At 32.9% G+C, this 16,375-nt stretch overlaps 1 protein-coding gene across 2 annotated transcripts; it reads left to right on the top strand.

Annotated features, from left to right (window-relative positions):
• Positions 1 to 1,019: 1,019 nt before the first annotated feature.
• On the top strand, positions 1,020 to 5,093 carry LOC108338720 (pentatricopeptide repeat-containing protein At1g09900). 2 transcript variants are annotated; one of them, XR_008244617.1, is made up of 3 exons: positions 1,020 to 1,276; positions 1,515 to 4,315; positions 4,913 to 5,093. XR_008244617.1 is itself a non-coding variant. In XM_017575776.2 (2 exons), exon 2 carries the CDS (start codon positions 1,587 to 1,589, stop codon positions 3,534 to 3,536), a length of 1,950 nt encoding a protein of 649 aa, XP_017431265.1. In that variant the 5' UTR covers positions 1,020 to 1,276; positions 1,515 to 1,586; the 3' UTR covers positions 3,537 to 5,093. The 2 variants fall into 2 exon arrangements, 1 of the variants encoding a protein (XP_017431265.1); XM_017575776.2 differs by having other exon boundaries at positions 1,515 to 5,093.
• The last annotated feature ends 11,282 nt before the right edge of the window (positions 5,094 to 16,375 follow it).

Below are 16,375 nucleotides of genomic sequence, written 5' to 3'. Positions count from 1 at the left end.
TAATCAAAACACATATAACATACAACCATAAACAAACAAATGTAAGCTTTTATATACCTTGGACAATCATAAGGTTTTGTCTACAACTCTAAAACACCACCAATCTTCCTTTACACTAAAAGTTTCCCGTCGCTCTCTCTCTCTCCTTCTCCCGAAACGCCAATATCCTTTCTTCCTCTATTTTCTCTAGTTATTTAGAGTTTCTAAACACCAAACCACCCTTTAATTAATTTCTACACCAATTAAATAAAGGTAAATGACACTTTTACTCATAGGCAAAAATATAAAAATAAAGAAATAACATAACAATTATGTTTTAACAAAAATATAAACTCAAAAATACTAATTTTCAAACAAAAATTCAAAGTCCAAAACTACCTTATTTTTATAAGTTCTATTTTCCCGGATCTTACAATATAAAAGACAAGATCTCATTATTTAGTAATATAAAATGTAATTAATATTATATATTTCATTCAGAAAACCTCACGTGTTCTTAAAGTTAAAAAATTGATAAAAATTGTATTTAAATTTTAATTTTAATATACTTCAAACGTACATTTAAAATAATTTGGAACTTATTTAAAAAACTTGTTTAGCCAAATTAAAAATGTTTGATAAACTAACTAGGCTTGTTGAAGTAGCAAATACCTGGTAACATTTTATTTTTATTTTTATCATATTTATCCTTGATATATTAATAAAAGTTCATTTTATCCGTTGCTTATATTAAAATTAAAATATCTTTTCATTCATTTATTTGTTTCTATATTGATGGTAGTAATTGAGAAATATATACACAAGTAAAAGAATAAATATACACAAGTAAAAGAATAAATATACACAATGCTTTATCACTATATTTTTTTATTCTTTATTTTATTATTTTTAACAAAAAGGTATTAATCAATAAATCTTTTTCGTATTGTTAATATTATATAATATTTCTTATTTATTTTAAATTGTTAATTAATTTATTTTGTTATCTTCGTATTCCTTTCGCGCGTCCCGCTCTAAAACTCTATACAATGATTCAGACAATCGCACAACCTCACTGAACTATGGGTTACATCTTTTCTCTGCATAATTGTTATTAGTTTTTAATTTTCAGTGAGCCTTTTTCTCTCTTTCTCATATTCCCGTTCTTAAGTAATTGGAGAAGGTTTAGGGATTTCTTTGTCGCGAGTGTGATTGAGTTGATGGGCACAATGGTGAGGGCAGAGTGAGACTTGGGCTTTGGGAATTGATATTGAAGGCGATAGAAGCAGTGATTAGCGTAAGTTTCTGTTTCTGAAATATTGAGGCTTTCCTCTACAAGATCATGAATTAGGATTTCTCTAAATAACTATATATTTTTTTATTGGTTTTTTTCGATTGTTTATCGTTAGAGGTTCAGATTTGGTAAATGACTAGTTTTCGTAGTTGACTTGCCTCGTTTTTAATTTTTTTACTGCATGCTTAGCCTTTAGTATATTAACTTTGCACTTACGGAATGTATGATTCGGCCTTTTCAGGTTATGATAGTTGGTGAAAATGGATTTGATGGTATTGGAGTTTTGATAGGAAGTGTTGTAGTTTGGTGAACGATGGACTTGGTAATTCCTAAAATACAGTTTTTCTCATATAAACACTTCCACCGAGAAAGCTGTAGCATTGGTTCTTCATTCAATTCGGTGAGAGTATGTAATATGGTCTGCAAATCTGAATTATTTGTTCTGCTTCTTAATAATATTAGGGCTATTGACATTAGAAAACCTAATGGCACTTGCTCTAGAAAGCATTTGGGCAGTTGCTTGTTTGCTGTTTCCAAATATGAAAATTGTGATTTGAAAGGTAATCTTCAACAATTTGAAAGATTCCCAAAATGTGCTTTAAATGGGATGGAATCCTACCCAGATTCGGTCAATTCCCTGAGTTTTGAGGATTCTGAGAATGATCATCTCCGCATGTTGATTAAAAATGGGGAACTGGAAGAAGGTTCTAAGTTTCTTGAGTATATGACTAACAAAGGCAGTATGCCTGATGTCATTGCTTGCACTACTTTAATTCATGAGTTTTGTAAGATTGGCAGGACTAAGAAGGCAACTCGAATAATGGGAATTCTGGACGAGTCTGGAGCAGCTATTGATGTAACAATGTACAATGTTCTGATCGGTGGTTATTGCAAATCTGGGGAGATAAAGGAAGCCTTGCGGGTTTTGGATCGGATGAGTGTTGCTCCAAATACTGATACTTATGATACAATTTTTCATAGCTTGTGTAATAGAAGGAAATTGAAGCAAACCAGGGAAGTACCCGATGTAGAGCTGCAAAGCAAGTGTTACCCAGATGTAGTTACATACACTGAATTGATTGATGCCACCTGTAAAGAAAATGGTGTTGGTCAGTCAATGAAGCTATTAATTGAGATGATGAACAAAGGATGCAAGCCTAATGTGGTTACATACAATGTTCTTATCAAAGGGATATGCAATGAAGGTAGGTTGGATGAAGCAATTAGGTTTTTAAACAAATTGCCATCCTATGGTTGTAATCCTGATGTGATTTCTCATACTATTATCTTGCACAGCTTGTGTAGTGGTGGAAGATGGATGGATGCTATGAAATTATTGGCTAGTATGCTTCGTAAAGGGTGTTCCCCAAGTGTTGTTACTTTCAATATCTTGATTAAATTCTTTTGCCAGAAAGGATTACTAGGTAAAGCCCTTAATGTCTTGGAGATGATGCCAAAGCATGGTTGTAAACCTAATTCCAGAAGTTACAATCCATTGATTGAAGGGTTTTGTAACGAGAAAAGTGTTGATAGAGCAATTCAGTACTTAGAAATAATGGTATCCAGGGGATGTTATCCAGATATAGTGACCTATAACATTTTGCTGACTGCATTATGCAAAGATGGGAAGGTGGATGATGCTGTTGAGATACTGAACCAACTATGTTCCAAGGGATGCCTTTCTTCTTTAATCACTTATAATATAGTGATTGATGGGCTTTTGACAGTTGGAGAAACAGAGCGTGCTGTGGAACTCTTTGAAGAGACGAGCAGGAAAGGTCTTGAACCTGATATAATTACATACAGTACAATCATTGATGGGCTTTTAAAGGTGGGAAAAACTGAACATGCTTTAGAACTCTTGGAAGAGGTGTGCAGTAAGGGTATGAAGCCTAATCTAATTACTTTTACATCCGTGGTAGGTGGGCTCAGTCGTAAAGGAAAGGTTCATGAAGCAATAACAGTTTTCAGTTATCTGGAAGGATTAGGTATTACACCCAATGCAGTCATTTATAACTCAATAATGATGGGACTATGTAAAACTCAGCAAACCAGCCGTGCGATCGATTTTCTTGCTTATATGGTAGCTAATGGATGTAAACCTACTGAGGCTACCTATAAAATTGTTCTAAAAGGCATTACTTGTGAAGGATTTCCTGAGGAGGCTTCCAAATTGTGGAATGAGTTGTACTCCAAAGGACTCGTAAAGAGAAGTTTGGTAGAAAGAAAAAAACAGTTAAGATGCAGAAGAAAACATCAATGACAACAGCAAAATCAACCCATTAAGTGTGTTGTTTGGGTTACTTGGCTACATGGTTTGGTCGATCCCTCTTGAGTTCTGTCAATACCAAACTATCAATAAAATCAACTGCGAATTGTGATATATACACACAAAACACAAACACACACGAAGCAATCTATATGTAATATACAATGCACCACTAAATAGTTCTTCCCATTTATGCACTTAGATTTAGTTGTCCTTCTGTCTTAGTAGTGTCCTCTGCTCACATGGTCCAGATTACAGATTTTTATGTTTTAGGGAGAGCAGATAGTGAATTTTAAGTAGAATTTGTTGAGCTTTTTCTTCTGGTGAAACGAAAAAGACCAGGTCTATTTGGTGAGTGCCCCCTTCCCAAAAAACGAAACTTAAGCTTTCCCTTGATCTATACAAAAAATAAAAAATCTTGGAGCTCAAATATGATTTGATTGAAATAAAATTCTGACCTATTTGTGTCAGAAGTTATATGGTGCACTCAGATATTGTACATATTAATACCATTATTTTTTTTTTTAATTATAACTTGTGTTCCATCAATCTTTTTAATGGTTTGCCAAGGAACTTCTAAGGATGATGCTACCTCTGTTCTCTGTTATTTTTATCTCCAGCAACAAACGAGTATGTCCAAGTTGGCATGTAAAAGTTTAAAAGAACGATTAAAATTTCGTGTCACCATTTAAATATGTCATATTCCTACTTTCTTAGATCTCAGGTGATTAGCAGTCTTGAATAAGGAGCAGACTGGTGTAGGATGCTTGTTGGTAGGTATGCTTTGTATGTTATCTGTCATGCTGCATTGCTTCTGATATCATCTTTCATCGGTTGTATCTTAGCTGTTTTGCTGCATGTTTATTACCTCAAATATGAGACGTGATCCTTTTATACTGAGTATTTTTTTAAGACAAATTCACCCAACCTACTGCTCTTGGCGATATCATTGTTCTTCTCATTTGAAGTGGAAAACGGGCTTGGTTGTGTAAGTAAAAGGACCTAGTTGCATGCAAATTGTGAAGACTGCAGGTTGCGATATAGTTTTGAGGCACTCGATGCAATATGTTGTATGCCACTTAATCAAAGATATTAGAACATAATGGCCTGACTACTTTAATGCCTGCAGTTGAAACCAAATCATTGTGTCATAGTAATATTTGCTGCTTTCAAGATTGCTATGGGTTATGTTAGATTTTTCCATGCATGTCTTTGCTAGCAAAATTGTATTTGATCGTGTCAATTTAGATATTTGATGTTTATTACAATTCAGTGCTGATAAATGATGACAGTGTATCTTTTACGTTAGAAGTTTTACAGGTCGGTCACAAGGGGAAAATTGATTTGCGTGTTCTTCTATTATCATGCAGATGTTCTGATCCCACTATTTAAGAGCACAGTAAAATCTGTCTTCTGCATCTCACGTTGCCAGACTCGGTTCTTTTATTTTTCTCTGAATGTGCTGACACCAAAATTCAAGAATTACCAGTCAAGTTATCAATAATTGCTGAAAATTTATATGATTAAAATAAGTTGGCTTTATATATACTAGACATCTGTGTTTTATAACGCTGTTGCAAACTATTCCAACAAAACGTTGTATGGATAAGATCTCTTTGATTGATTAAACTTACGTTGAATACTGAGCACTAAAAGCATGCCTCATATTGTATACAAATTGTATGCGCTGTTGCATGAATAACACATCTCTTGAGTTTAGAAGCCATTAGACATTTGTGTCACATGCAGACACACATAAATTAAGTTGTGTACCATATTTTTATTGTGCGCGTCCATGAAAAGAAGCATCAGTGATAAGTGATCTATTTATCCGTGAGAACTCTTCCTTATTATGTGATTACTGACGTGTGAGATTTTGTGACAGACATGGACTTATTAGAGAAGATCTGAATTGTATGAAATATGGTAATAATGAAATACCGTGTTGGAATACAATTCAATATATAGTCTTTAAATGTAATTATTGAAAATGTGTACCCATCATTATAAAAATCATGCTTAAATCTACAAGTCTGTATAAATATGCCCTTTTATATAGAGAGAGACCATTAATTCTTTTGAATAGTCAAGATTGAAACACACCAAGTCATTAGAATTTTTTTTTTTCTCTCAAGACACGAAAGTTTTATCACTTTAAACTGGCGGAGAAAAATAACAACCAGCATCAGTTTATTTTAGTTTTATTCTATTGTCCAATAGTGTGGGTGTTACCTACACATTACCACATCATGAACCTGTTACCCTGGTCATGTTCTAAATTAACTCTTATTTTTTATTCTTTGTCATTGAAGTATTTGACCTGGATCTTTGAACAGTCGAAACAGTCCGAGCTTACCGTCCAGGATATCTGGGCCACAGATTGAAATGTTGGGACTAATGAATGGTTCACCATCCCACAGGACTTTAAAATGGAAATGCAAGCCATGCATATTCATATGAACAAGATAATTTCATAAACGTCACAATTCTGTATGCCCACTAGGATTAAGGGACAACTTGTGTCTCCTGCAAATATTCTCTCCCCAAACCTACTCTAGATCTTTGCCCCACCCTGGATTGGAGCTATAATAATAATCATCATCACACTTAATATATAACATAGTTGCATGAATCCCCTTTTTAGAAATTATTCACTGTTCTCTGTCCTCTATTATTAACCTATGATTGAATGTGGGAAATTATCTGTTTCGGGTCGACTATTTTTTTCACTTCCTGATTCATCACCTAACTGTCCTGCCCCCACCATGTTTTACTCCATCAATGAAAACCTTACTGTACCATTAGATTCTCTTTACATACAACTAATCAATTCAAAACGACAAACTTTTATATTCTTCCACTTTCATTTCAGGCCTTAACTTCTTACACTTCAAAATATTTGACCATGCATCCTTTTTTACGTTCCCAAATGTAAAAAGGGGGCGCAGGATGAATTTTTCTTAGGTGTGTATAAAATATTCCCTTATCAAATCCAAATATTCTTGGGTATTTAGAAGGGACATATGAAAGATATTTGTTATCAATTAGTAAAAAAACACATATAAAAGACTATGATATTATCTTCAAGTAAAAACTTTTAATAATTATCTTTACATGTCTTTTTGTTATATACTATTATTTTTATACATATAGTATTTTACTTATTTATTTCTACTAAATATATTTTTAAGAAATTCTAACTTGTGCTCGATTAATAGATTTTTATTCTTACTTGTTCTCTGTTCATCTTCTATAATATTTAACTTCCACTTTATTTTTCAATTATTTTGGAGATTAAAATTACTGTTCACTTTTTTGGTGGATTATTATATTCTCTGCCACATACCTAAAATCACTAGCACAAGAGAAAAGTAGTGAACAAGAAAGGCATCGTAAAAGCCTTTGATACTGATTTTTCGTACTAAGCATTCTCAAAGTCATGGAGAAAGGTTGTTCATCATCTCCCAGAACAGGCTTGCTTTCGTGTTGGGGATGTCTCAAACTGAAGCTTCCTTGGAGAATAAAGAGACCATGTTCTTACAAACCCGTTGGTGGTTTCGGGTATGACCCTTTAAGCTACGCTCAAAACTTCGATGAGGGTTGCATGGACGACGATGAGGAAGATTCTTCACGTCGCAGATTCTCAGCTCGATATGCTGCTCCCTCAACTTCAACCAAACCTCTTAACCAAGGATAAGGTTTAACTTTCAAGCTTTCAAGGTACGCTAATAATGTATAATACATCTGTATTATACGTAATTTAACTACAATGTACTAATCTCGTTTATGCAAATTATGTGGTTGATGCAGTGTTGTGGCTTTTGTGTCGAACAAAACTTAATAACCGGTAACTTTTTTTAGCTTACTATTTGTTTAGCATTCGCAATCGTTATATGTACTATGTAGTGAAACTATATATATATTCCCTAGTTTTAACAGTCTGAAACTGGTTGGTTCTACTAGATGAAGGGATTTTCCTGTTTCAACAGAAACCTCTACAGTATCAGATAGAGTTGTTCATTTTCATTATTTCTGAGGTTATTGATTTTGCTTTTCTTTTTTAGTCTTTCATTTCATCTTTATTGCATTTTGAGCTGCCACCAAAACAAGAAAACTGTATCAAGCAAGAGCATTTTTTTTATATATTCTGCAGATTTAAAGAAACTAATTTTTTTCAGTGCATACAGAAAAGTTTGTTGGATATGTTCTAGGTAAATAATAATAGTTATTAGTTAAAGCGTAATACTATTTATTTAAGAGTGTAGCACTCTAAGCATTGGTTAATAATTTAATTATAAACGAGAAATCCTAAATTAAGTAATAAAGAACAATAAATTTATCATCTTTTAGGTATGAGGATTATATTTTTATTCTTTGATACAAATTTGTTCCCAATCTAATGACTTAAACTTTTTCCAAATACACTTATTTTAAGGAATTTAGGATAATTTTAGGATATTTTGTAAAAGAATGAAATTTTGTGTTAGAGTTTATTTTTGTTAGGGGTCAAGTTCTACGAATGAGTGAAGCATGCATTGAAATTTTTTATGATGTAAAGGTCTTTTAGAATTTAGGGTTTTTTTTTATGTAACCATATAGTTACAAACATGATAAGATAATTTATTTTTATAATTATTGTATAAAATTTGTAGGGTAACTATTTTTAAATGAATGATAACAATCTTAATTTTTTGTTATAGAATTACTTGTTTGTTAGACTCTAAAATTATTTTCTTAAAAAGTAAACCGAAGACATTGCTTGTTTTCTTTGACTGTTAAAAAATTACATTCAGAAAACGACAACGATATCCAAAAAGTACAGCAGAAAGAAGCAATTACTGTAGTGTAAGTTGAGTCCATCTGGTTCAACGCCAGTTTACTTCTCTGCATATTAATTGATCAGAATAGTATGGTATGATATAAGTGCACGTGAATTAAAAATAATGAAAAAAACTCATAAATTTATTGTTTTAACATATTTGAACTCTAGATGCTGTCAATGTTTTATACGAGTATATGTTTCATGGTGCTGTATTTTTCTAATGAATCTTAAAAGGTTTGAGTTGTTGTGTCTTCTTGTAGAACAAACTACATATCTAAACATAAATAATTAAATTTAAATTCATATTCATATTCATATTCTTTTAAAAGAAAATAATTTTGATATTTACTAATTAATTTGATATTAAGTTTAATGCCAATCAAATCAAAATTTAAAACAATTTGTAAAAATAATGAAGATATTATACGTTAAATATATTAAACACTGAGTAAAAAAATAGTGAATTTCAAATGCCATTAAAAATAGAAAATATGATATGATAAAAAAAATAAACATTAATATTGAATATAAAATATATTGTATAAAACTCATATTTTTAATGTATATTTCACATAATTAAATTTTGTAATTATTAGCATTCTGAAGACAAAAACGGATACCAATATACATTAATAAGAAAATAAAATTAAGAATATTGATTATATAAGTATTGCATAAATTAACGTATAGTTTTTGTTATATTTATAGATTTATTTAATCTTAGTATTAGTAAAAAAATTATTGAACCAGACTTTAATGAACATATATATACTATGAATATCCCTGTTATCATAATGAACCAGATAACCCTGAAGCATATATGTATAATGTGTACTGAGAAATTTATTGACTTAAAAATATGTCGAAACTCCATTATTCCAACAAGCAACCACGCTATATAAGTTTCTTTCTTAACACATCAATTTTTTAGAACAATACTTGTTAGTTTCAAAAAGTTATCTCATAATGAGAAACATAAAAAGAATCCAAACAAGGGAATTCAAACGATCTAATCCAACAAATATATGCAGAAATATACATACAATTACATTGCACTTTTTCCTTGCACAGAATTTTACCAGAAAATTTGGCAAAAGTGAAATGGTGCTGCAATATAATGACTGATATGAGAATCAATGCACATGGCACCCATCCACAACTATGACTTCTGCTGTGACATTTTGCATCTGTTCCCCTCCAAGACAACCTTCTTCTTCAACTATGGTAAATTACTATTGTGATTGTAAAATGGGGAAGAATATATTCCCAACACATGCTGAGAATATATGGTGTATGATTACTTAATTAGGGTAAAACTAATAACAATAATAAGATTAAAAAAGAAGAGATTTGCTCATTCTGGGTATTTCTTCGGTCCATATTCTTTTTTATTAACTACAAACTTTGAAACTGTCTTTTAGGCCTTGTTCACTTGAATGAATTTGGGAAGAGTAATTGAGGGGATTTGAAGATAAATTTTTGTTGTTGTTTATTTGAGTGAATTTGGAGGTAAATGAGAGTGAATTTGGAAGTAAAGTTTGTGAGAATTAGTGTAAGATTTTATTGACGTGACAGATTAAAAAAATTTACTTCAAAATCCAATCTCATTTACTTCCAAATTCACTCAAATAAACAACAAAATTTTTTTATCTTCAAATCCTCTCAAATCTCCTCAATTACTCTTTCCCAAATCCATTCAAGTGAAGAAAGCCTTAAGCTTCATTTGTATCCTAAGATGAGTCAAAATTCCTTTTAAAATTGCTTATTCAGTTCGGCAAAACAATTCCTCAATGCAATTGTGTTTCCATCTCTCAATGCATCGTGTTTTCGCTCAATCCTCGTATAGACGAAAGATGAATATAGTGAACATGGATTCAGTGACTAATTTGGACTTAGTGGACAAGCTTTGAAATATTTGTTCTCGTCAATTTGTTAAGAGCATACCATATTAGGTTTCTTGTTCAATATTGCATCCCTTAGACAAACATTTTTTAACATTTCGCAGATGATCAGGACAAGCCCAAAATAATTAAGAACTAATGATGTTTAACATTTACATTTTTTTTTACCAGTTTTAACATTTACCCCTTAATAAAAGGATGGATTGTCATGCAATGGAATAATGAGATTTCACATTATTAAAAAATTACATAATAAGTTTATCTTAAGGCATAATTATAATTACATGGTAATTTTATTGAAAAATTAAAAAAAAAATAAAAGAAAAACATGAGATATTTAACAAAATCTATGATAAAATTACCTCGTACATATAGGCAAAAAAAATTATTATAAAAAATATTCATGATTTTCTTAGCAGAAATCATTTCATATTTTGTACTCCTTGTACTAGAAAAAAGGCACAACATTTTAAAAAATTTATCATTAGTCTTAGAAGTTATTTTGGTTTAGAGGTTTAGTATTAGAATCTTATTCCTTTCATAAAACATATTAATCCATTTAGAAACTATTTTTAATTCCTTCACAAAATGAGCTTCCTTGTACGTCAAATGATTACGAATTACTGTTGAACTACTATGAGTTGAATCTAATTCTTGTAAATCTTACAAACTATTGACAATAGGAGTGACATCCTTCAAAGTCAAAGAAGCATATCAACTAAGGAATTATAATTATCACTAGCACACCACCATCAAAATTATTAACCATAAAATATTTATTTACAACACAATTATCATGATTAATCACCATTAACTTAAGTTATGACCGAGCAACATACTGTACCACAACAGATTGCATCATAAAATACCGGACCACAAACTCTGCCAAAGCCTCCACCATAGGCTCCACTACAAGCTAAGGTTCCACCACAAGTTCTACCACATACTCTACCATTTGATAAAATATCATTGCAAGACACTTGAATGTATTAATTTCCTATTAACTATTTTAGTCGTCATTGTCATCATCTTGGTGATCATCATCCTTTTGAATGATCACGCGGCCACGAGCAACAAATCCCCTTTAGCGAAATGTTGTCTCACCAATCTCAATTCCAATTACTTGAATGGCTTGAGTGAGTTCTCCTTCCACACTTATGCCTTTGTACTCTAAAATTCGAGAGATGAGAAGTGCATATGGAAGATGATAAGAATTATATTTCCTGGCCTTCAACATGGTGTCGGAGATGAGCGCTGGCCAATCAATGCGTATGTGATTTAAAATCCCATACAAGAGTAGAAGATCTCACTCCGAACATTGAGCATGGTTAAAGGAACGAGGACAGAGAAGCCACACAATCAAGTAGTGGATCATCCTTTCTTCAACCTTGAATCCACCAACAAGCAGCTGCCGATGGTTGATTTGTTGTTCAGGATGGCACAAAAAGGATTGAAAGGCAAGGAGACAATTGGGTCATGCACCGATCATGTCAAAATCTTAAGGTTTTATTGGAAAACAACATGAAGTTTATAATACCATGTAATGAACTAATCACCCAAAAAACAGCTTAAGTTTCATACTGTCTCTATTACATTAATTTTCACACTAATCATAGGTCATTTCATTGTCAAACAACCTTGTTAAGTAATTGCTATGTACTAATTGCTTAAGATAGCCACTAAAAGGAAGATTTTATAAAGTTCTCATTTTTTTAGTTTGTTTTACATCTCTCAAACCCATGAATCGTTCCTATGTTCTATGAAGTAAAAAGCTCAAGCTTTTAGCTGAAAACAACATGAAGCTTAAAAGGGCATGCCATGAACTAATTATTATGAAAAGTTTGATATTTAAGTATGTTGATGATGACTAAGGAAGGGAGATAAACCAGAGAAGAACCTTTAATGGAAGAAGGTAACGAATGAACATATATCTCTGAAAGTTATCCATGTTGGTCAGCACAGTTACTTTTCCAACTTTGATTGGTGAGCCATCCTTTCTTATCCATGGTTTTGCGGTGAAATATTTTAATCCAAAGTCTTGGAGATTCAAGTACGTGAGTGGATTTCTAACAGAGGAACCCATGTTTGCTAGGACCTACACATTTGTGCATATGCACTAGCTCACATCACCAAGGCTAGATTTATCATCTCACTGTCTTTCTTTGGTTGATATAAGGCACACGCAAATCACTGAATCAGACCAACACAATTTCAAAGCAGATTGACAATGATTTTAGCACAACTGAAGAAAACTGCATAAGCTAATTACTCATCACATGACCATTAGACAAAACTGAACTTGGATTTCAAAAGAACATTTGAGTCAAAAATAGAATGCACCGATTTAAAATGATTAAGCATTGACTCAAAGCACACAAAATGCACATACTCAAAATTATAGAATCCTAAACACGAAACTCATAACAGTGAAGACAAACACTCAAGAAAAATGACTCGAAACAGGTTTACAACGCAGAAAATGGAGAACGACCAACGAACATATTGAATCAATAAAAATTCTCGAAAGCGCGAACAGTTCTTCTTCTCCAGCGATTTCTCTCTGCAACTTCTTCTTCTTCTCTACGCCGCCGCGACCTTTCTTCCTTCTTTCATACGCCACCGTTGCGCCCCTGTCGTCATTGTAGAAGGACTTCCTTCCTCATTTTTCATCACCTACGTTTGTATCCGATCAAATTTGGCTTTGGTCGCCAAAGTTTTTTCATTTTTTTTTAGTTTTTGGATTGTTTTGATATGATTTTTTATTGATTTGGATTATCAAACTTACGTTTTGTTGTATTTTTTTGTAGGTATTGTGTTTTTTCTTTTAAATTTTCTCCGTTTCAAACCGCGGGTTGTTCCATCTTTTCCATCTTTAACACTTAAAAACTAGCTTGAAATCATGCTTTTGTTCATATTTTCAGAAATAAGAGAGTTGGACAGGTTTATGCTTGATTTCAGTGTTTTATGCAGGTTTTAAGATGAATTTGATGAAAGAAGTGAAGAAGGATAGAGATGGAATTAGAATAGAACTCAAAAAGTGCAAAAGAAGAAAAACTAAAAGTACCGCTCAACGCCAGTTTACCGCTGAGCGGCACTCAGGAACACACGTTGGCTCCGCTGAGTGGTGAAAGTGCAGCTGAGGGGAGATTTGACTTTGCGCTAGTATCGCTGAGCGGCAGTTTACCGCTGAGCGGTGGTATTTTGGGCTTAGGCCCATTTTTCTGTAATATTATGAATAGTATATAAGCTTTAGGACTTTCTAGGGTTTGTATCTTTTGGCTGGAGACGAAGCAAACACACACCTTTCCACCCCTTGGAGGAAGATCTTGGATGCTAAGGCTACCTTCTCATCTTTCTAGGGTTCTATCTTTCATTCTTTCATTATTGTTCATCTAGTTTCACCATGAATATGGTGAACTAAACTCTTCTTGTTGTTGGGGGAATCAATGTAATATTGTGAAACTCTCATATATGGAATTTTGTGTTTAAACATCATATCTTTGATACATGCTTTCTTTCATCATTAGTTAGGATTTTTCCTCTTTGCTCAAAGCATGCATTGTTTAACTCATTCGATGTCATGATTATTGATTTTAGTGATATGGACACATACGGTAAAATCTAGATCCGGGGAATTTCTCCCAAAAGTAATATCGCCTAGACATAGGGATATGAGGGTTGGTTGCCTTTAAGCTTCTGTGCTTCAGAATTAATTATTAGGGATGCTAGGAATTGTATGAACTCGTAATTAAGGATAGACTTTCTTTGCAAGGTGATTTAGAGAGTGGCATTAACATTGATGAAAAGAATGATGAATTCCTAAAATATATGAGAGTGGATAAGATGAAATTGATTTCCCCAACAACATACTCATCCATATAATTCGTTCCGTGTTTGTGTTCTTCTTTCTCATTGATTAAAACTCATGCATACATGTTTACTTATTGTCTTTTGCATTTGAAACCACAAGAATTTGTTCACAAGTGTTAAATAATCAAGAAATCATATAACTAACTAGGCCGTGAGTCCTTTGGGAGAACGATACTTGGTCTTACCGAGTTTATTACTTGATACGATTCGGTCACACTTGCCGAGGGTTAAACAAGTTTTTGGCGCCATTTTTCGGTGTTCATAAATTTGTCATCAAGTTTTTGGCGCCGTTGCCGGGGACTCGTGGTTTAACTGGTTCATTTGTGTGATTATTGATTATCTTTGACTTGAATTTTGAATTTTGAAATTTGAATTTCTGTTTTTATTTTCTGTTTATATTTTTCAGTTATTATTTTATTTTATTTTTCTGTTTTTATTTTATTTTATTTTTCGGTTATTATTTTATTTTATTTTATTTTCTGTTTTTATTTTTCTATTTTCTGTTTTTATTTTTCTGTTTTTATTTTTTCTTCTTATCTCTTATATTATTTCTTCTATATCTTTTTGTGCTAACAAATTTTTCTAGGGATTTGTTTTCTTGTGTATGCAGGAGGCAATTCGAACTAGAAGCAAGAAAACTTCGGAACCTCTTCTTGAAGGTTTAGACAAAAGTAGACGGAGGAGAAGAATCCGTACATCTAGAGAACTTTTTCCTCCTCCGGACATCCTTTTACAACCTTCACCACAAGGTTCTTACCATAGCACTGAGGAGATGGAGAATAATAATGTCAGACGAACTCTTGCTGATTATACTAATGTGCTTGGACCTCAGCATTTCAATAGCATAGCAAGACCAAGGGTCAATGCAGCTAATATGGAGGTGAAACCAGCATTAATCCAACTGGTTAAGAGTAACCAATTCAATGGGTTGTCGCATGAAAGCCCATATGAGCACCTCACAACATTTAATGAAATTTCCAATACAGTGAAGATAAATGGGGTGCCTGACGAAGCAATCAAACTTAGCCTGTTTCCATTCTCATTGGGAGGCAACGCTAAGCTTTGGTTGAATTCTTTTCCAGAAGGGAGCTTTACAAAGTGGGAAGATGTAGTCACAAAGTTCTTGAACAAATACTTTCCACAGTCCAAGGTAAATAAAGGAAAACAAGAGATCTCATTCTTCAGGCAAGGCATGGAGGAATCACTAGGCCACGCATGGGATAGGTACAAAAGCCTATTAAGAAAGACTCCCATGCATGGATTTGACGAAGGAAAAGTAGTCCTATTCTTCCTTGGAGGTCTTGGTTCACAAACCAAGTTGATGCTAGACGCCTCAGCTAGAGGCAATATCACATGGAAGACTCTAGAGGAAGCCACGAAAATAATTGAAAGCATGGCTACTAGTGATAATGAGTTGAACAATGAAAGAGGAGTTCCTAGTCAGAAGGAGTTGCTACAATTTCAATCTAATGATGCCCTGCTTATTCAAAATAAGATTATTTCTCAACAGTTGGAAGAAGTAATTAAGAAACTTTCTCAATTACCACAAGAAATACAAAATGTTTCAATGGTTCAATGGCAGCAGTAAAGATGGCAAACACAACCTACTCCATCTGGGAAGACAACAAAACTTGACGAGACTTTCCAACAATTCTTGAAGACGAATTCATCTTATTGTAAGAATTTGGAAGTTGCAGTTAAAAATATGAAGATCCATAGTGAGCAAATAGTTGACAAAATGAAAAATGGCAATCTCAGAAAGGAGTGTAAGACTATTGTTACTAGAAGTGGTAAGGTGTTAGAGGAGAGAAAAATAGAGAGAGAAGAGAAAGAAAATGAGAGTGAAAAAGAAACATGTGAGTGGAAAGAAAGAGTTGAGAGAGAAAAAAAGAAAGAAGAAGAAAATGAATGGAAAAAGAAAGAGAGAGAAGAGAGAGATGAGAGACAAAAAGAAAAAGAGTTTGAAAAACCACTTCCTTATCCAAAAAATTATTCAAGGAAGGAGAAAGAAAAACAGTTGGAAAGATTCATGGAGTTGTTTAAGAAGCTGGAGATTACTATACCATTCTCTGAAGCATTGCAACAGATGCCATCATATGCAAAATTTTTGAAGGAACTCCTTACAAAGAAAGGCAAGTATAGTGAAAAGGAAACTATCAAAGTATAGGGTAACTGCAGTGCAATCATACAGAAATTACCTCCTAAGCTTAAAGATCCAGGAAGCTTCACTATTCCGTGTA

This window comes from Vigna angularis, chromosome 7 (genome assembly GCF_016808095.1).
Source record: "Vigna angularis cultivar LongXiaoDou No.4 chromosome 7, ASM1680809v1, whole genome shotgun sequence".
Taxonomy (NCBI): Eukaryota; Viridiplantae; Streptophyta; class Magnoliopsida; order Fabales; family Fabaceae; genus Vigna; species Vigna angularis.
Note: the sequence above shows the minus strand (reverse complement) of the source record. Positions and strands in the feature narration are given on the sequence as shown.